Source organism: Barbus barbus (genome assembly GCF_936440315.1).
Source record: "Barbus barbus genome assembly, chromosome: 45".
NCBI classification, from domain to species: Eukaryota; Metazoa; Chordata; class Actinopteri; order Cypriniformes; family Cyprinidae; genus Barbus; species Barbus barbus.
In genome coordinates, this window is record NC_136723.1 from 14159833 (window position 1) to 14181752 (window position 21920).

The following is a 21920-nucleotide window of genomic DNA, read 5'->3' on the forward strand; positions in this document are numbered from 1 at the left end:
AGAGAACATTTGGCATATCATTAAACGAAAAATACATCAAATACGACCACAAACTCTTCAGAAGCTGGAAACCTATATCAGGCAAGAATGGGACCTAATTCCAACACCAAAACTCCCAAAACTCATAACCCTGATGCCCAGACGTCTTAAAACTGTTTTGAAAAGAAGAGGAGATGGTACACCATGGTAAACATGCCCCCGTGCCAACTTTTTTGAGACCTGTAGCAGGCATCAAATTTGAAATGAGGCCATTATGTGCATAAAATTGTAAAATTTCTCAGTTTATGTTATCTATGTTCTATTGTGAATAAAATATTGGCTCATGTAATTTTAAATTCTTTTAGTTGTCATTTTATTCAAATTTAAAAAATGTCCCAACATTTCCTTAATTCGGGTTCTATAACCATTTGAAAATATTAAGAAGATCACCTTTAAAGTTGTCCAAATGAAGTTCTTGGCAATGCATATTACTTTTTAAAAATTAAGTTTTGATATATTTATTGTAGGAAATTTACGAAATATATTCATGGAACATGATCGTTATTTAATATCCTAATGATTTTTGGCATAAAAGAAAAATCGATAATTTTGACCCATACAATGTATTGTTGGCTATTGCTACAACTACCTGTGCTACTTATGACTGGTCTTGTGGTCCAGGGTCACATATATAAATATAAATCACAATATGTAGATATCCGCCATCAAATTAAGTTTACAAAAGTGATTTTATATACATGGAAAGCATATTAAACACAAGTGTTATGCTTTTCAAATAACTTTTGTGAAAATAAAATGTCAAAATACAGTGAAATAATACTGCATCATCATTCAGCATATATAAAATAAGGTCTTTGTCAGCACACATGCACACACACATAGTCTACATATTATTATTATTATTATTATTATTATTAATGACCCCACACGCTGCATAAATAAATACTGGTTGTGAATAAAATACCACTAGTAACACATAGTGATATTTTAACAGACTTTTTTTCTGTTATAGATTGTTTACACATACATGATGAATAAGGCACGCTTTTCATGAAAAGGACCACATGTGACTGCATAATGTAACCTATATATTATTTGGAGAAGTGTTTAGGCAGTAGTATCCAGTTCTAAAGACCGAGACACCTTGACATTAAGTTCCGAGTCATAAGATATAGATGCGATACAGATTCTAAATGAAAGCATGACAAAGCTGTGATTTTTGATAACCAGTGACTCATACTATGATAAGGTGTCGTAACGAAACCCCAATACCTCACAACAACAAACTGAAGTAAACAGAAGACGAAACTCAGGAAGTCTCCGCCCATAAAGAGGACGACACTCTAAAAGCTCAAATCAGCAGCTCATTTCATATTCAAGGTGCGACTTCATTCAACAGGTGTCTGAGTCAGGGCATCGGCAACGGCTTTTTCTTAACATTTTTGTTAATTTAACGTCGGAGGATTACGAAAACCAAGCTCATTTGGAAAAGCATTAAGCCTATAACTATTTGCTGAACTGCTGCTTTCAGATTTAGTCTATCTTTTAAGTTTATTGTGAGAAGATGGCAAATAAAGGACTTCAGCTCCTGGGATTTACTCTATCGGTTCTGGGGTTGATTGGGCTCATTGTTGGCACAATCTTACCCCAATGGAAGATGTCTGCCTACGTTGGAGATAATATAATCACAGCGATAGCGATGTATCAAGGCCTTTGGATGTCGTGCGCTTTCCAGAGCACCGGACAAATGCAGTGCAAGGTGTACGACTCCATCCTACAGCTCGATAGTAAGTAGCATTTTTTTTTAAAACCAAGGGTAATTTAGCCTATTTTATTCACAACACTGCTAGATGTTTTTAAAAAGTACTTTAATTTGTTCTAGGCTATTTGTATTGGTTGTGGTTTTAAACTCACGAAAGCTGTTGCACCTGTAAGCGCGCATGCGCGCACTATTGAACGTACTGGCATATGATTACTTCACACTCTGATGATAATTATGAGTATTTTGGCTTCGAATGGTGCCAAGCTACTGATATAATTAATTTGAGTCCTGTCATAGCTATGTTAGTTATTAATTATGAAATGAAGAAAACAAACTATTTATTGATGACATGAAAATAAAACAATTTATTTTATTTTTAATTGTAAAATATAAGGTGCAATCATATTTCAGACTTGTTGTGATGCTTGTCTTATCCGTAGCTACATGAAAGCTAGGACGTTACCACACCCTAGAGCCATTTCTCGGTGTTACGGTTTAACTGGTTTCCGTGTTATCTGGTGACCATTATAGTGATGGGAAGTTCGGATCATTTTACCGACTCGGACCTTTGAGTCTCGTTCAGCAAAATTAACGAATCTTTTTTCGAGTCATTTAGTTCATTTTAGCAAAATATAATTCAAATGTTACGTGTTACTTTCCAAACATATCTACTACTTATGCAAACGTTTATCACACTAAACAATACAAAACTATAATGCTATAAGAAACAGAAAATATTAATTCATTGTTTACCTGGGTCTTTAGTCTATGATTTGCGCACCACCTCTTATTTGACAAGTCTTCGGGTTTGAGTCGCTGGTTCATCACGTGACCACTTGCCGGATCAGTAGGCCTACATATCAAATAGGCTACTATAAAGTAAAACTGTATTTTTTGTATGTTGGATAATACAAAAAATACAGTTTTAGAATGATCATAAAATGATCAAAATATGTGTAATATGCATTTTCCTAGAAATAAAAATGGTCTGTTTTTTTTAATGCAAACAAGCGCATGTTCTAAAATATAGCCACAGTGTGTTATTTATTTTAAAGCTTATTTATTTTATTTATTATAAAAAAAGCCTAGCTTGTTGTGCAGTATTTTGTTTTAGTTTTTTAAGGCTCTGTGGCTTTAGTATATTTTAATTTTCTTGTATCTTTTATTTAAATAGTTTAAATTCATTTTGGAATAGTTATCCTCTTTGCTATAACTTTTTCTGGCACAAAAATAAACAATAAAAAAATAATTCAGGAGTGTGTACAGAGTGTTAATGTCTAAAGTGTCATATGTTACAAAAGTATAGTAACACTATAGTCCAATCTAAAGGGTTAACTCCAAAGACATAAATACAATAAGGTATTGTATTTGTTGAAGATTAGACTCCAAAAAAAAAAAAAAAAAAAGCATAACCAACTCGTTATTATCTTTATTACCACATGGTGTTATGGAAAAGAACCATGTGACAGAAATTAAAAGCAATAATTTGAGACCAGAAAAGCATCGCATAACTGTAAGAGTAAATAATAATAATAATAATGACTATGCACCCGTTTGTAAAGAAGGTTGTAAATTAACAAATTTCTCTGTTCAAAACTGTCACGTCACGTGACAAAAGAACGAACAACTCAAACCCGAAGACTCGGGAGGTGAACTAATACTGTCACAATAAGTTAACGTCATTCTCCAGCCAAAGCACTTCTAATGCTGCTGAATGATTATGATTTGATCATACGATCAGAAAAATTTAAAAACATCTGCTAACTATCCAAGACAACCTTTAAAGTGTAACTACTAGTAAGACACTACTAGTAATAATCAGGATTTCGATATGGACAAATATCTGATGGGACATTTTCCCCATGCAACCTCGTAGCCACAATGTTAAAATAGGGAAAGGACAAATTTCCAAACTCTTTCAATCAATGCTCCACAAGTTCTTTCACAATATCTTTTATTGCCAGATATCATGGGTTTACATGTACAAGAAATTTGTCTTTGTGTACTGGACAAAAATACAACCAAGAAATTCAATTATATAAATAAATAAATGGACCTTAATGCTCTAAGCAAATCCTGCTACAAAAGAGTGTATACAGACGTGGTTCATTCCACTGGTTAATACATAAAAATACATTTTTGCCTTGCTTAGTTGGGGACACTTGACTGATTGCACACTATTGGAAGAGAGCTGAAGTGGATGACATCACTAAATCATCAAGGAACTGACTTTAGCTGGAAAATGACTGTTGTTGTCATCTATTTTCCTGTTGAAAGGAAATGTGCAGTTAAACTTACTTTGCACACCAAAGCCCCACAAGATGTGCCATCCATCTGAAGTGGATGCTCTATCGTGGCACATGTCCACCGTGAAGCATTGACATCAGTTGGAGACTGCGTGGAACAAGAAGAAAACTTTAATGTTATTTAGTGCAAAATTTCAGGGAAACCTTTTACATAGCATGTATTGGACTTACATAAGAGTACTGCAGATACGTGCCTGTTGGTGGGGTCTCTTGAGGCTCAGGGCATGTAGGAGGGGTCTCTTCAGGCTCTACAGGGAATGTAGGAGGACACTGAACAGAAATGACTATGGCAGCGCCAGTTTTAGGCCATTTGTGCGGCAACCTTGGCTCTGGCTCGATGTAGTGGGTAAGGTGGTCCACATTTACCTTCAGCGTGGCCTTTCCTTTTTCAGAAACTAGGTCCACACTTTTACATTCAATGTTAACTATTGTAAAAGGGCCTAGCATGGCACTTCCCATTTTTTCCTCCCTTTCGCTGTTCTTCTCGAACATTTTTGCGCAAAACTTTGACTCCAACTTCAAATCTGTCCTCGTCCCCCTGCAGAGCCTTCCTCTTCCTCACCTTTTCTACATTCTCCAAGACCACTTTGCACACTTTTGGCAGATCTTGGAGGCCAGTAGTCAAGTCAGATGTCACTGTTCTCTCCACCATTTCATCATTTACCTGAAAGATAAAACGCAGATATTCCTAATATTAGTTTTATCAGCAGTTGAAGATTCAGTAGATGTATCTAATATTTATGAACCCACCTCATAGTTATCAGGAACTTCTGAAGGCCTCCCAGACAAACATGAGATGGTAAGGAGAGAACTGTGTTGTGAGCTGCTTTTTGGTCCTAAGTGCAAATAAGGTTGCCTTCAGGTGTGTGTCCCAACTCTCAGCATTTGAACCCACCAACTTTGTTAGAACTCTGAAAGGTAATTATTTGTTTTATCCTTGTTACTATACAGTATCTGTTAAGGTTATGCAGCTATAAACAATCCAGGTCAGCATTATACCTTTGGATGCTTCCATTAATTTTCTCCACAAGGCCATTGGTTTGTGGGTGGTATGGAGAGCACAAGTTCCTTTTAATACCCAACCTTTGACACAGGTCAAAATTAGTCTGTGAAAATAAGTGTACGGTATACTCAAAAATGAGAATTACCCTTTTGTTTTTTTTAAAGACCCAGAGCACATTAGGTGACAAAGATGTTACCTTTATTGACAAACTCTTTGCCTTGGTCTGTCAAAATCCTTTATGGAGTTCCAAATTTATAGAAAAAATCTAAAATGCAGTCAGACACTTCCCTTGCAGTTTCTGATTTCAGTGGGTAGGCCTCTGTCCACTTAGTAAAATAATCAATCATAACATAAATGTATTGATTCCCCTGCTTGGCTGGAGTCAATTTCCCAACCAAATCCATTCCCACCAGTTCCAGAGGCTCTGTGATCTGTGAAAAAATATGGTGTATAGAAGGACAATATGCATTTAATCAAATTTTGGAACACTACTGTCACTGGATATACTCCCCTCTATTGGGATGGAGGCCTTCTCCTTTCACTGTAGACCTTCTGGCCTGGCATTCAGGGCACTGGGCTATCTTCAAAATTTAATGTTCCGTGTTAAGTACATTCTAGCGATTTAGTGATTTTTCTTTAAAATAATGAGCCACAAATAAGTAGGCAAGAATAAAACTCACCCATTTTCTGATGTCCTCTTCCATGCCAGGCCAGTAAAATCTGGAGCTGATGGCATCTCGAGTTTTTTCCATGCCACAATGACCCCCCCTGATCACTGGCATGAAGGCTAACAAAAACATAATTTGCCGCCTCTGGTGAGGTGACCACTTTGGCCAAATGTTCACCTCGCCTACGACATATAGTGCGGCAGGCCATCTGATATAGAATAGACAAAGGCTAAGGTAATTATTTGCTGTGCCACTAAAATGGCAATTTTAAGGCTTACCCTTCACTATATAGCTTTCAGCTGTTCTTTTAATGATGAACTTATCCTGTTTGGAACATCCAGGAGGATATGTTCCATGGAGAAGAAAATTCTCCAGCTCTCTGACTTTTACAGGATCCATCTACTCACAATCACGTTCTCTCACTAACTCACAACTATCCACGTTCACTCACTAGATCACCACAACTCGCTACACAAAGTTGGGAGAAAAAGTGAAATATATAGGCTTGTCAATTGACTGATTGATTTTTGTTTTGATAATATGGAGCATCTGTGGACTTGTCATTTGGACAGAATGAAACTGGTAGCTTAACGGTTTTAACTAGGACACATTTCCTTAATGATAACCACTTAGCCTGCTATGATTATAGAAAGCTGATTTGAACACAAGCAACTTTTCAAGGTTTGCTAGGCCTTTTTAAATAAACAATAGTAAGGACACGCACCTGTTGTTTCAAGAGTTCCCTCAAAATAGTTTTTTTGCATTTTTTTTGGTGTAAAACAAACAAAACCACCCCCCCCCCCCAAAAAAAACCAAAAACAAATGCACGCTAACTAGTATTGGCTGCGATTACATAAAATTTGTGAATAGTAGCCTATCTTTCTCATTCCTGCAGAGCAGCTTGTTAGATAATGATTTTTTGACTTGTTACATTTTGGGTCAAAGGAAGCTTAAAGGTGGTAAAAAGGGCAGCCGTCCTTCAGCAATGTGTAAACGAAGTATGTGGACATTTTCAAGCCAGAGTTGCCAAAATAGGAGATTATTCGTGATAATAAGCACAAAATGTAAACTGTTTTAACATTTGGGTGAACTTTCCGACTGAGACAATGCTAGTTTAGTGTTGCGTGATACAGTTGGGTTACGCTTTTACTCAAAGTAATGATTATAAGGGCGTGACTCCCACCCTTCCTCCCCTCGCGGAAACTCTGTGCTCCTGTATCAGGTGGGGGAGTCAGGCATTGTCTTTGCATGACTTGTGTATTTTGCCAACAGCTTATTAAAACACAACCAAAAGAGGACTCCTTTGTGAAAGCACCTAAACACCTAAAATAGTGCGTTTTTAGAATAATAGTAGATGCGTTTTCTCTTTATGTGATGTTTGTTCACCTTATTTCATCCCATCTTTACTCTTAACACCTGAGATTGATGGAAAAGGCTCACTTCAGTGTTTATGGCTGTATGTTTATACACACTAAAGTCATTTAGCCAATTACCATGTCAGTAATTTGATTTAGCTTGTATAAAACAGACCCTTATCAGTGAGTTTTTATGTTATGCACACAAAAGTTTGATATGTTTAATATCTTGCTGTAGTATTGCTGTTAGGGATAAACCATGAGATATAATAGGGAACAAGCAAAGTGATACCAAAAAAAAAAACACAAGCAAGGTGATGTAATGTCCCTAGGCAGCCATTTTGTATATCCTGTAAGATTTTAATGTTCATTTCATTTCAGGTGATGTGCACCTAATAAAGGGACTTCTGTTTAATAAGAATTTCTTAATCTTGATACTAAAAGCGAAGTGTTGTAATACTTTGGAAAGCCAAACCATGCCCACAAAGAAAAAGAAAGTAGATCGTTGCAGTGATACCCAAGTTCCCAATATCTGGTTAAACCTGTTCCTAAAGCTAAAGCTCAAGCCCACATATGTGTACAATCTCACTGCACTCTCAAAGGAGGCTTCCAGTTGGAACCGGTCTCTGTTGCACCTGACTGCAGGTGTAGCTGTGGGAAGGGCTTTTTTTGTGAGTCAGAGGACAAAACAAAAGCCTGTAGAGAATTAGGCCATTTCAAAACCCTTTAGTCTGCCTATAAACTTTCTGATTCACTATTAAAGCACTTGGCTGTTTCATGTGCTGAACTGAGTTTAACCATGATGAACAATGAAGGGAATAAGCTTACCAGTAGCCTAGTAAAGAACATTTATTGTAAGATTTTTTTTATGTAATATTTTATTATTAATTTTAATTTGCATGGGCCTTCTGAATGTCCCTGTCACAAATGTACTGCATTGAGACCGAATTATTTACCTTTTCTCTTTGTATCTCACTCGTTCTCTACCCTCCCCCTCTTTCAGGTTCTCTCCAGGCAACTCGTGCCCTGATGATCGTCGGGATCCTTCTTACAGTAGCAGGACTGGGTGTGGCCAGCATGGGCATGAAGTGCACTAACTGTGGTGGTGATGACAAAGTCAAAAAGTCCCGCATTGCCATGACCGGCGGTATTGTCCTCGTTGTTGGAGGTATGTTCACTTTAATAGCATTATATTAATGCTAGTTGTGTAAAGCAGTACTTTTTCAGCACACAAAAAAGTGTGCTTGTAGCACAAAAAAATCTAGATATGGTTTTAAATGCCAAGGTTAAAGGAATTCATGCCAGGTTAGGAATCCGTGCTTTATTGCTCCAGAATTAGTTGACTAAAATGCTCACTCCCTCTTTGTATACAGAAATGGTCAAAAACATGTTTGGAATTTTTTTTCACAAGTAACTAATTTATCTCTTCTCTTCCATTCCTCAGCCCTCTGTAGCATTGTTGCCTGTGGCTGGTTTACAAGTCAAATCGTCCGGGACTTCTACAACCCCTTCACACCAGTCAACACGAAGTAAGTTCAAATGTGGTTGCAAACCACAAGCAAATTATAATTTAGCCATTTATCCATGTGCTTTTATCTTATTTTATAGTTTCTCATTCTCTTGTTACCAAAAAGGGAAGGCAGAGCTCATATTATAATATTCTATTTCTATAGGTATGAGTTCGGTGCAGCCATTTTCATTGCCTGGGCAGGTGCGTTCCTGGACATAATGGGTGGAGGCATGTTGGCTGCCTCCTGCCCAAAGGGTAAATCATCTCCCAAGTACCCCAAGTCCTCCAGACCCCCCAGCAGCAGCAAGGAGTACGTTTGAGCCATGGCAGCAGTTCACAAGCTGGAGAAGATCATAATGAATCACAGAGCATCTGTAGAAGTTTCCCTAATCAGCTGATCTCAGATCTGTTTAGATTAAAATTTCTTGTATTGTGTTTGACTTAGAATGGAACAAACAGTTAAGATCAGTGTCTTTGGGAAAATTTTACTCATGCTCCGATACAGCAGCCCACCTCAGAAAAAGAGGTCACTTCTGTATTCTTTCTTTTGATAAGTTTATTTTTTCCTATTTTAAACCCTGTTACTGATGTGAGTTTGGAAAGAACAGTGTCTTCCGCAGTGTGTTCCTCATTTCATAAGACCGCCGTGTTTAGTGGACATGAAAGAGAGAGGCATGCTCAGGGTAAACTCATAACTCCTACTGCTCATTAACGCATTATCTTTATTGCATCTCTATTGTAAAGCCATGTCCTGACCTCATCTGCCTTGCTTGCTTTGTGAATTGTGCCAGACACTGAGGTGCATGAAAAGAACAACTTAAATTTATCTTTTTTTTTTTTTTTTTTAAGAGCCAAGGTCAACATGCACATTTCTGGTTAACTTTACTGCATACTTTCAGGCTGGTGACTGTGACATACCAGACCTTCTCTTTTCGAAAAATACTTCACTTTATACAAATCATCTGAGGAAAGTTTCGCTCATTGCTATTGAAAGAGACAGTTTTTGGAAAGCAAGTGGTGAAATATTGAGCTACTTAAAAGAGAACTATAATGGAATCGAGTGGTATGTTGATGGAATTGGAGTGAAATTGTTGGCATGCTTCTACAGCTAGACTGAAACTAGGTGGATAAACAAAAGCTTGACTTGGTTTGAGTGAGGCTAAAGATAAAGAAACTAAAGCACTAAACTTCTCAGTTCAGTCAAATTATTATTATTATTTTTTTAAATCAAAGAAACGGCTCTTATTTATGCAAAGTGAAACTTTTCAGTTGCTTTTGTGCTCTAGCTCCTCGGTGTCCTTCCTGTTACTAAGCTAATGTTACAAAATCTTTTGACACCCCTTTCTTGTTTTATACACACCATTGATTGGTCAGGAGAAAAGGCTGTAGATATTTGCTCAGTTTTATCACAGCTGGTTACAATCCAAGACTTGCGTGAATTGACTCTTTCTATCCACAACAACATGTACATGAGCATGTGACATGCAAAAACTGGTCCTCTATGGCTATTGTTTTTCTTTTTCTTTGGTCTTTGTGCTTGGAACACTTAGGTGGGTTGCCCTCAAGTCTATTTAGGTTCTTCGTATTATATTTGTAACCAGCTTATGCAAATATTTAACTTTTTGAAAGATTTTTGACTGTTCGGTTTGCAATATTAAACAATTTTATGTAAATAAATTTTTTAAAACAAGATTTGGCCATTGTCACTTTCTTTATATGTGCCAAATGAAGGCTGTCTGCAAGTAGACTAATCCCAATAAATGGTTGCAAATGCATTAAATTAATAACAATTGCTAGTCATACAGGAGAACGATCTATTTCTTAGGTTTTGTAGCCATCTAGTGGACAAAGATGGAACAGTTTGATTCTTTGACCCACACCAGACCAACACAGCTCAGCTTTACATTTATGTCAAACTTATTTACAAATTTATGCTTTTTTTGCATGGCCCTTTTTTCCAGTGCTTAAATAGCTGCAAAATGCAAGCAACACATAAAACAATATAAATTCTTCATACGTGCCACAGAATCATTCAGCCAACTAAATATAAGCTTGTTATATACTTCCTCAAATGTAATGTATCATAGCAATGATCAAGCAAGTGCATAGATTTTTACAGTGATAACTAATGCAACGTGCACTGTTTCATAAGGCATAAAATCTAAAATGTAAACCAGCTAGAGATGGAAAAATATCTAGAAAAGTTATACTCCGCTTTGTGGGTGCAAGATGCCTTAAGATTTACAAAATATTTAATTAAATTATTAAATAAAAGTGATCAAAGAAGTTCAGTTCTGCAAACCACTGCAATGAAGACATGTATCATTGTTTTAACCTATAGATACTTCTACTTTCTGTTAATAAAAGAAGCCAGAAATACCAGAGGAAATATCTTTTTAGTTGACATTTGAATATTGTCATGGACAATAAGTTACAACCATGGCTCTACGAAGCAGCATACATTTCCAGAGTTTTGAGAGACAAAGTACAGCATAAGAACATTGTGCTATTGTTCTTACCAAATATTTAAATAAATTTAAAGACAACATATTTAAAGCAGCACAAGCCTACAGTGTCTACAGTGGCTGGTCTTTTCCTTTGGTCAGAAGTATATTAATCAGCCTACATATGCACATTTCTCCCTCTGGGAGGCACGAGTGTCACACACAGAGCTCTGGTCTAAGAAGCTACTACACAAATCACCTGTGTGGCCTGTTGTAGGCTGACAGCTGCTGCCATGCGACTAGTAAACTACAGCTGAAACACATGCGGATCTCGTGTAAATCTGATACTGGGAGAGGTGTCTGACTTTTCTCCTGCTGAAAGTGTCCCGACTGTCCCGTGGCAGAAGAGTGCATTTCACGAATAGCTGGTCCAGAATATTAAGAATCTAGAGAGGCTCAGGATGGCTCATTGCTGAGAGGGACAGGTAGAGGTCTGTTGTTGTTGTTCATAACGTCGTCCAGATCTTCATCCTCTATGACCACTATAAAATAAAGTTCACATATCTTACAAACTAACTGTCTCCTTATCTTGCATTTTCAACATTAAGTGGATATTCTTGAATCGTCTACAACATGGAATTTTTTTTTTTTCAACTGGGTATTTGTAGAAATATCAAGAATTATCTGCTTAATAAACATCTTGGTTATGGCCTTTATGGCACAAGTGAAATATGAAACTGTCAACCCTGTATGATTGTGTATGAGCTGATTATTAAATCGATATGTTTGTAGAAATATCAGCATTAAATTGCCTTTCCAATAATCACCTTGCAATATCATAACCTTGAGCAAAAGGCAAATTAAATGAGTAATGAAACTGTCAACCCTGTTATGAACCCAGTTACCTTTAAATGCTTCCATATCCCAGTTTGATTTAAGGCTTAGAGAGCTTCTTTACCTTATACAAAGTTTAAAATTATAAATTATAAATTTACTGAGCAAAAAAAAAAAAAAAAGCAAAATGGGATGAAAAATAATAAATTATCCAAATAAATAAAACAGTGAAAACAGAAAAAGCATTACTGAGAATGTATCCATGTTTATGTTTAGCAGATACTTGTAGTCTGTGTTAATAGACGCTTGGTCAGAAATGCCAGAGCAATATTAGTCCATTGGGGCGGTAAATGTTGTCTTGGCCACAGTTAAAAACGGCTGATATTTCTACAAACATAAATCAGTTATTTATCATACAAAATGAGAAAGATATTACTGACCTCTCTTTGACCGTCCAATTTGTCCGAGTTTGGGGGCCCTCTGGCCTAGCCTGCTTTGAGGGGATTCGGGGCTCAAGCAGTCTCTGTTGAACTCAGCCCTCAAATGCTGCATCTGACACACCGAGTCACGAGGACTCGGTTGAAGTTTCCCCGAGGACGGCAGGAGCTCGGGCATATCCGTTGTATCAAACATCTCTGCAGCTGGAGTTTCTTCCCGGTGTCCAGCGGTAACGGTGTCCGCTTCCCCGCAGCTCATCAACGCCTCCTCCGCGCCCGTGTGCTCCTGCTCCTGCTCCCCCTTCTCCCTTCCACCGCAGCAGTACAGCATCCAGAAGTGTAGCGGACGACGAAAGGGACGTAGCGAGGATATAACCGTTATTTTCAATGTATATGTTGGCCGGTGGATCAGTTTGCTCAGTGTTAGCAGTTTGTCGTTGTCTCTGCAGTGGGCTCGTGTTTCATTCCACTTCGTTTTTAATGCGGAAAACTGCACAATTGAACTGCTCTTGGCCAGCATCCGTCGGTAATGACCGTCTTCGAGTTCTGTGTGTCTTCCAGTCAAATGATGCAGTGGACCGGATGGCGTAAAGCTCCTCTTTATAAGTATCGCATTAGTCATTCCCTCACGCTCCTTCAATGACTTTTTGATGTTTTTGCGACTAAACACGACCACGAGAGAATATTTACTGCCCTTCTAAATCCATGTAATCCCTAATCAACATTCCAAAAGAAATGTCTGCAGGATTTTTATTGAATTATGCAACTAGTCTGGAATTAATAAGAATCCTTTAAGAATCAAATGTCAGATTTAAAATGAGGTATCTTTAACTCTACTGTAGATACTTGTATTAAAATTAAACAACTAAATAAATGCATGAATAAATACATTTGATAAAGATAATGTTGGGCATTATCTATGTATATTCTATATTATTATCTATCTATCTATCTATCTATCTATCTATCTATCTATCTATCTATCTATCTATCTATCTATCTATCTATCTATCTATCTGTTTGTCTATCATGTGAATGTAGGAATATAATCTGTATATTTATATATGGTTAAATTTTAAGATGTCCTTGTCACAGTGTAATTACACAAAAAGCAAACAGTGAGTAATATTAATTGACAACAAGTACTTACTCCATGGTTACACACACACACACACACACACACACACACACACACACACACACAAACACACACACACACACACACACACACACACACACACATGTTGGGTTTCCATGTTTTATGGGGACATCCCATAGGCGTAATGGTTTTTATACTGTACAATCTGTATGTGCTATTGCCCTACACCAACCCTACACCTAAACTTAGCCCTCACAGGAAACATGCTGCATTTTTAGATTTTCAAAAAACTTTATGCTGTATGATTTATAAGCTTGTTTCCTCATGGGGACCAAAAAATGTCCCCACAAGATTAAGATTTACTGGTATTACTATCCTTGTGGGGACATTTGGTCCCCAGGACGTGATGAATACCAGGTGCACACACACACACACACAAACACACACACACACACACACACACACACATACACTATATTTACAATAAAATGTCCCCAAGTAGGCTGGGGACATCTGATTCTATTTGGAACTATATAGTTTGAAAGAGCTACTTGTTTTGTGTTAATTGTATGAGGAAAAACACATTAGGATACTTGGTTGAAATTTAAATAGGACTTTTACACTAGGGAGGTTGTCTCTTTCAAATGTTTCAACAGAGACAGGAAGAGTATTTTGTGACTCAGGGATATCCCAATCCTACATGACTCTTGTATACTGCCCAGCTGTACTACAGTTTACAATTTGCCGACTTTAATCCTGGAACCAAACTAATAAATCCGTAGAGAAAGTTGTAACTCTGCTCATCTTCTATCACAATCTGTCTCTGAGATTACTGAAGGGGAGACAACTCATCCTGTGCATCTTTAAGTCATGCTTTCAGTGCACAAAGTAAAACAACTAAAGATCCTGCGTCACATCAATCAGAATGAAAACGACAATAGAAAGAGAAGAGGATAGAAACCAAACCGATAAGGACGAAAGATGGGCTGGGAAGATCAGTTGACATACCTTGGCAAATGTTCATGTGAGTTTACACAACCTGTAAAATGCTTCAGATATTTCCGTATGACTCTGTGTCAACTGTTAAAACACTGAAAACAAAAGCCTCTGTCAAAGTTCTGCAATGATTCTAATCATCATTATAATATTTCTGCATGATGTCAAGATATGAGTTTCAGCATGTTACCAGGTCCGTTCTTAATATATTGCATTTTTCATGAGTGAGAGGCACTTATGGGAAGTGTTTAATGGATGCTACTGCTAACAGGATTTCTTTTACCTCAGCAGAGAACGTTCAGAAGCTCTTCTAAAAGAAAAAAAATCTAGTACTTTCCAAGTACTAATATGTACGCTTTAGGAACTAATATGTACCTTTAAGGTACTAATAATAAGGTACTAAAAATGATACTAATATGAATTTTGAAAAGGTACCGCCCCAGTGACAGTATGTACCTTTTGTATCTTTTTTTCTGAGCGTGTAGGCATTAATGTCAACAGTTTCATGAATACCTATATTTTCATACATTACGCATGTCTACATTCTTCATAATGCATGGAGCAGTGCAGTCTTGCTCTCCACCCTGTTTTGTGTACTTTTTTAAGTGTAATGCTTAAAAGAAGCTGCCGTGAACGGGTCTAACAGGTTAAGGAGGTTTGCTTTAGAGCCAATGTGATGATCTTTTTTTATTATTTGACATGGTTTTGCACTCAGTATAAAGGCAGGATTGTGATTACAGATTTAGAAACAGCAGATACTTTGCATTACATTGGACCAGTCAACAGTGAAGATTTCCTACACAGATATGCAGGATCAGAAGATATTTTTATTATTCTTATCTGTATGTTTAAGGTTATTATTTAACCTTTTGTATTGGGACTTGAATAGGTTCTACTGTGACACTTGAGTTCTGAATGCTATATAATGCTGTAAACACTGTAAGCTGCATGTAATCTTTTATATGAAGAAAACATCTTAAAAAAAAATAAAATATCAAATATATAAGTATTAAATTAATAATACAATATTTAATATATATTATTTTTTTTATTTAAATTTATTTTATATGCTGCCAGTCAAAAGTTTGGAATAATTCAGATTTTTTAATGTTTTTGAAAGAAGTCTCTTATGCTCAACAAGGCTGCATTAATTTGATTCAAAATACAGCAAAACCAGTAATATTGTGAAATATTATTACAATTTAGAATAACTTAAGAATAATCCATTTTCTATTTTAAAGCATTTTTTTTTTCCTGTGATGCAAAGCTTAATTTTCAGCAGTCAGAACTCTGCCTTCAGTGTCACATGACATTTCTTATTATTTTCAATGTTGAAAAAAAATTCTCATGAATATTTTTTGTGGAAATTGTGTTACACTACCATTCAAGCATTTGGGCTAAGAACTTTTTTTTTTTTTAAATATAATAATTGATAGTAAAGACATTTATAATGTCACAAAATATGTCTAATTCAAACCCTCTGGCATATGGTAGTGTATAAATAGAAGAAACCATTGCAGTGTGATGCTGAAATCATATTCTCTGTTGAACGTAGGTGTAAACATGTCAAAGTCAATGGTAGTCACGCAGCCACAGCCTGTTATGGTCTCCAGAGATTCTGATCAGTGGGGGTCAGGTATCTGTGACTGTTGCAATGACGTTCCTGAATGTAAGTAAAGTTTAGATCTACAAGTGAGGTAGAAAAAAATATGTAATCCTTTACTCACCCTCATGTCATTCTAAACCTGTATGACTTACTTTCTTCTGTGGAAATATATTTTGAGTGGTATTTTCTACTCAGTGAAGTCATTGATCAAACCAGAGACAGTTCCCCTGAAGCATCCTGCAGATTCACCCCCTGGCTGGGTTTGAACTTGTGGCCCAGGGACGGACTGGGACAAAATTTCAGGCCGGGACATCTCACACTCATCCAGGCCATCCCATAAACCCACAACAAAATTTGAAACCATGGACAACAATATGTTTTGTATGACCATCATCATCACATAAAAAAGTTTAAACCCCTAGGCTAAGGTTATCAGTTGAACTTCCATTTTCCTTTTTAGTCTCTTCATTTTCCCTGACATCTCTCCGTCCCTTATGTGTGTGTTTATTTTTTCACAATTTTTTTTTGTCATCAACACATCTCCACCTTGTTGCAAAACAACCACATCATTATAATTTGTTTGCACATAGTATACTTTTATTTTAGAAAAAAAGTGTTACATTAGGACCATATGTTATTGTTTTATCTTACCTAAATGTCAAAATTGGTTCAATAATAGCTACATCCTGAATATATCTTTATAGAATAAATCTTAACACTGAACATGTTTTTTGCATTATCATGGGTCATGTTTGTCCTTTAAGGAAAATGAACCATGGTATTATTAGGCCTATGCTAAAAGTAATCATGTTTTTTTTGTTGTTGTTGGCAGACTGATTAGGACAGTCAAGACTGACCAATTCATGATTTATTGTTTTAATTAGTTTTTTTAAATAATATTATTGAATGGCGAATTCGGAAATAATCACTTTAGTGAAATACGGGGAGTGTTTATGTCTCCCCCTGTTTGATTTATGTGGTATCGTCCCACCCATAACCATGTCCATAAGGGTCTCAATGCGCCAGCGTTATGGTATTAAGGTAAGAATCATCAATCAAAAATAGAATTTACTTCACTTTTAGGGCTAGTTTTCACATGTAATGTATCTCAGTAGCATAACTTGAAGGTTTAAGCCAAAAGTGAAATCATACAAAAAATGTTTAGGCCTATTACTAATATATATATATATATATATATATATATATATTTTAGCTTTAATATATTTACGGTAGGAAATTTACAAAATATCTTCATGGAACATGATCTTTACTTAATATCCTAATGATTTTTGGCATAAAAGAAAAATGGATAATTTTGACCCATACAATGTATTTTTGGCTATTGCAACAAATATACCCCAGCGACTTAAGACTGGTTTTGTGGTCCAGGGTCACATATCTCATTGAAGTGAATCATTTTTATATTACATTTATATTGTTAGATGCTTATTATAATACCGATGATTTTCTGTTAATCCCTGGTGTAATTTGTGATGAAATGCAAAGACATTTAAGTTTTCTTTTTTCTATAAGGTCTGCATTGTTGTGTATCTTTAATGTCAGTTACTCAGTTTCTAATCAGTATCATGACAAGAGTGTGATCAGTGAAATTAATGTTTGACATATCTAGATGTTAGTTTTTTTTTTTTGTGACAGTAGTGAATGTATTCAACATAAATAGTAAAACCATACCACTTTTCATATCACTTTCTATAAATAAAGCTTATTAAAACAACACAGAAAAGAATACTCACAAAACGGAATAAAAAAAAAAAAAAACTACTTTAGTTCTACTTTAAGCAGGAAGCAAGAAATATGTATTGCTTCCCAGCATGTTTGCTTTTTCACGATTACCTTTATTTTAAGACTGAAAAGCTTTCATATCTTTTACTTGTGTTGTTACAATAAATTCTTGATCATTTTCTTTGACACTTTCCTGTTCCTACTGGGTGTGCTTGCACTGTGCATATTTGCATAGAGACATATAGTAATATTCCTGTAGTCTATTTATTTTCCTGTTTTCTTGTGACTGTTAATGCAGTAAATTGCTTCTTATGACTCTCATTACATTATTATTAGTAGGCCTAGTGGATATAACTTTTATTATAGATGTTTATGGCAAATTGTTACGGGCAAACGTTTATGTAGGGTGTGTGATAAGTGCAATCAGCTGTGTGTGTCGTCAGTGCAATGGATGATGGGAATTGTAGGTGGCGTGCAACAGTTAGTGTGCAAGAGTGCAGAGTGACCTCTGGTGGTGAGTTAACGGAAGTTCATAGACCAGATTCATGACACAAATAATGCAGGATATTACTAGCATTTTAGAAGTTACTAGCATGTTTTTTTTTTTGTTTTTTTTTACATTTAATTATTAATATGATATTTTTTAATATCTTTTGAGGTTTATGGGAATGTAATAAATAGCAACTATAACGCATATATTTTGTGGGGTTTGTGTCCCCCTGCTGGACATTTTCTACAAATGCAAAAAGAAGAAGAAGAAAAAAAAACACACACTGTCAAAAGACAGCATACTTGCAAAACAACATTCTTGCAAAAAATAGATTCTTGCACAATCCAGCACAGAAAATTCTTAACTTCTTCTCTATAGCTGTGAGTTTGTTTGGCTTAGTACAGAGTAAGAGCATGACAGATACATTTCAAATAAGAAATAAAGTCAGATTGGGAGATAATTCTAAAACCGCAGGCCCAAAACCAAACGTTACCCATAAAAAATATTTTAAAAAGTCGATATGTGAGATATAAAGTCGTATTTAACCAAAAGAGTACTGATGAAACGTCTATTATAACGCCATTTTTGCGCTTTACATTTTTAATGAAATCATCAGTCGATGTTAAATGCAGAGGCGAACCAATCAAACCTTGATCCCACGACTGTAAAGACTCTTTCAATGAACGATAGGATCGGGTAGCTCCGCCCATCGCTGCTTACATTATTCATCTTGACTGTGCCAGAGGAGAACTGGCCCTTTGACTGAGCCTGGTTTCTCTCAAGGATTTATTTCCTCTATTTCTGTCACCTGATGGAGTTTGGATTCCCTGGGTGCCATTGTCACCTAGACATTTTTAATATTTATATTATTGATATTATCAGTTTGATGGCACTGACACTATCATATATTTTTGTACACACTATCAGACATTTCTGTCTTTGTTGGCATCATTTTATGTGTTGATTATTATGCTCTGCAATAGCACTTTTGAACCCTGTTTTCCAGTCTGTTTTAATAACTTTATTACCATTATATGTATAAATTAATTTTATTACATTTTATAGTCTTTGTGTTGATATTACTGTAAAAGACTTTTCATGTTATCTGGTATCTCACAAATCCATATGTCAGCTGTCAAACTTAGCTGCCTCCAGTTTACATCCAATGTTTTTTAAATGTCAATTAAACAATATTTATTGATCTTGGATTATTTTCATACTGTTATACATGGGGCTCTATCACTTAATATTATTTGTCATTGAAGTAAATGAAAGTTAATGTAGAACAGTGTCATGAACTGTTGATATTCTATCTCTCTTGTAAGAATGCAAAGAGCGAGGGGAGGAGAGATTCCATCTCATCCATTCATGTTAAGTCAGACAACACAGCCCCTTTTTCCCTTCACTCACTTTACTGAAGATGTTTTCAGGTTTAGCTGCATATTTTCTATGCTTCAGTTTCTATGCTTCTATGCTTCAGTTTTTGTTTTTTGGGGGGTAATCAAATCTTGCACACATAAATACGTCTGCGTTTACTTTCTTTTGACAGAAAAAGGAGCAGTTGCACTAGAAGAGTAAGTAAGCCATTTCTTATTGCTTCTCCCTTTTTTCAGCAGTTAAACCAAATGTTTAAGTTACATTCTGTCTTTTTAAAATTTGACAATGGTTGGAAAAACAAGGTGAGAATTTTATTTACAACTTGTTTTTAGAATATTCTCTTTTGAAATGTTTGTCTACTGTTCGGATGCTAAATGCTCTATTTATTCTATTTGTGTACACTGATAATTAGTCAATGTTCTTTTTGTAAATTACTCTGCAAACTTGAACACAAAATGATGTCACACTATTTGATATGATTGTATGCACTGAATATGAAATATGAAAACCACATATTAGTCACAAAAGCCAGTAAATCATCTGTAAGTGCAATGAATAATAAATAAACTGTTTTATTTTAAGAATGTAAACAGAGACATATGTACATAAAATATGGAATAATTATAAATAAATAATTTTCCCTTTTTTGTTTGTAGGATTGCAATTAAATGTTCTTTGTAATTCTGAAGCATTTTTCAATGCTGGAATTTAAAATTCTTTGGAATAAAAACTTTTTAAATGATCACTGAATGAATTATTAGTGATTAAACATTATTCTGATCATTACAAAGAATAATTCAGTAAAAGTTATTGATTAATTTGGAAATTTGAGAATAGATAAATAGATTACTGTTATTTCTTTTGTGGTTATTATCTTTGATGTACATACACTCACTGTCCTCACGAGCCAATTTTTTTTTTTTTTGTTAAAAATGCAGCGTAACCAGTTTATAGGTGTCAGTGCAACTATACATCAGACTAAGGGTATTGTTATTATTATGAAAAATGAAAGTATGTATAAAATATTTGGGTTAGCTATGGAAACATTACTAAAGATTTCTGGATCTAAGTTTACTTTAGTTTCCAAAGTCGAATGACTTCAACCTACATAAAACACGCTCCATCAGCAGTATTTCCTTAAATGTTGTCCAACACTGAACTTGCCATACAGGGTCGTTAGAACAACAGTTTCATTCTAAACAATGTTACAACAGGTGACTGCAACGCATGCATACTTTTGAATTTGCATGAAATTAATAAGCATGAAATTCGAATTTCATATAACAAATAACATATATCACCAGGATCAGTGAAACTTTAACATTTCTGTCATCTTTCCATATCAGTAAGATCAAATCATTATGGCTAATGTAATTGTGCAGCAGCCTCTTGGCAAGGCTGGGACAGCATCTTGGAATTCAGGAATATGTGACTGTTGCGAGGACTTGAATTCTTGTAAGTATGCTTAAAGGCCTTTCCATTTTTACTGAATTACATGCAAATTATATTACATTGTGTGCATTTGTGGTCGTCAGGCTGCTATGCGTACTGGTGCTTTCCTTGCTTTACCTGCACCACCACTGGAGAGTTTGGGGAGAGCACCTGTCTGCCTCTTCTGGACATATTAAGCCCAGCTCTCATGGCTGCATTTGGAATCGTATTATGCGTTCCGCCTGTGGGTCTGGCAATGAGGGTGGCAGTTCGCTACAAATATCATATTGGGGTGAGTTTTTCCTGTCCCTCTACCAATAAAAGAAAGAGAGCCACAAAAAATTATTTATTTGTATATTGCAACAGGGCAGTATCTGTGAGGACATCATGACGTCTTGCTGTTGTATCTGGTGCTCTTGGTGTCAGATGAGTAGGGAAATCAAAGCACGCAAAAAAGTCATCAGAATAGTGGCAAGAAATCCCATGATGCAACCAGTTCCAATGGGAGTCAACCCACGAGTTGTCGCTATGCAGCAGCCGACAATGATCGGTGGTGCACCGGTAGGAGTTGGTCCTGCAGTCCAGATGGCGCCAATTAAGACAGCTGCTATGTAGAACTTCACCACAGGTCTGCCACATGTATCTGCTTAAATAATGTTATAAGGGATTCATAGTGTACTAGCTAATTAGTTTAATCAATATCAATGATTTTGTGTGAATGGCTTGGGTGCATTTGGAAAATGTGTTTATATTGTTTATTCTTTGTATTTGTTTTTCTTGTTTGGTTTAGGTAATCAGACTTATTAAAAAAAAAGGAAATTGTTACATAAGTCTTGTTTTCTTCAACTCTGATGACTCT

At 35.9% G+C, this 21920-nt stretch overlaps 2 protein-coding genes across 2 annotated transcripts; both read left to right on the forward strand.

Annotated features, from left to right (window-relative positions):
• Window positions 1-1371: 1371 nt before the first annotated feature.
• Window positions 1372-10287, forward strand: LOC306864537 (claudin-7-B). Its single transcript, XM_079408624.1, has 4 exons — window positions 1372-1787; window positions 8098-8262; window positions 8539-8623; window positions 8768-10287. Exons 1-4 carry the CDS (start codon window positions 1565-1567, stop codon window positions 8922-8924), a joined length of 630 nt encoding a protein of 209 aa, XP_079264750.1. The 5' UTR covers window positions 1372-1564; the 3' UTR covers window positions 8925-10287.
• Window positions 10288-15977: 5690 nt separating this feature from the next.
• On the forward strand, window positions 15978-21676 carry LOC306864436 (uncharacterized protein; the record flags this gene model as incomplete). The annotated part of the gene is made up of 3 exons (XM_079408445.1): window positions 15978-16083; window positions 16955-17061; window positions 21488-21676. The coding sequence occupies 3 exons, from the start codon at window positions 15978-15980 to the stop codon at window positions 21674-21676; spliced, it is 402 nt and encodes a 133-aa protein (XP_079264571.1).
• Window positions 21677-21920: the final 244 nt, after the last annotated feature.

What these genes read in the sequence shown, in the direction of transcription:
- LOC306864537 (XM_079408624.1), top strand. Translation starts at nt 1,565, where the DNA reads ATGGCAAATAAAGGACTTCAGCTCCTGGGATTTACTCTATCGGTTCTG. An exon ending in TATTGTCCTCGTTGTTGGAG is followed by an intron (nt 8,263 to 8,538) that starts GTATGTTCACTT and finishes TCCATTCCTCAG; the next exon opens with CCCTCTGTAGCATTGTTGCC. An exon ending in TTCACACCAGTCAACACGAA is followed by an intron (nt 8,624 to 8,767) that starts GTAAGTTCAAAT and finishes CTATTTCTATAG; the next exon opens with GTATGAGTTCGGTGCAGCCA.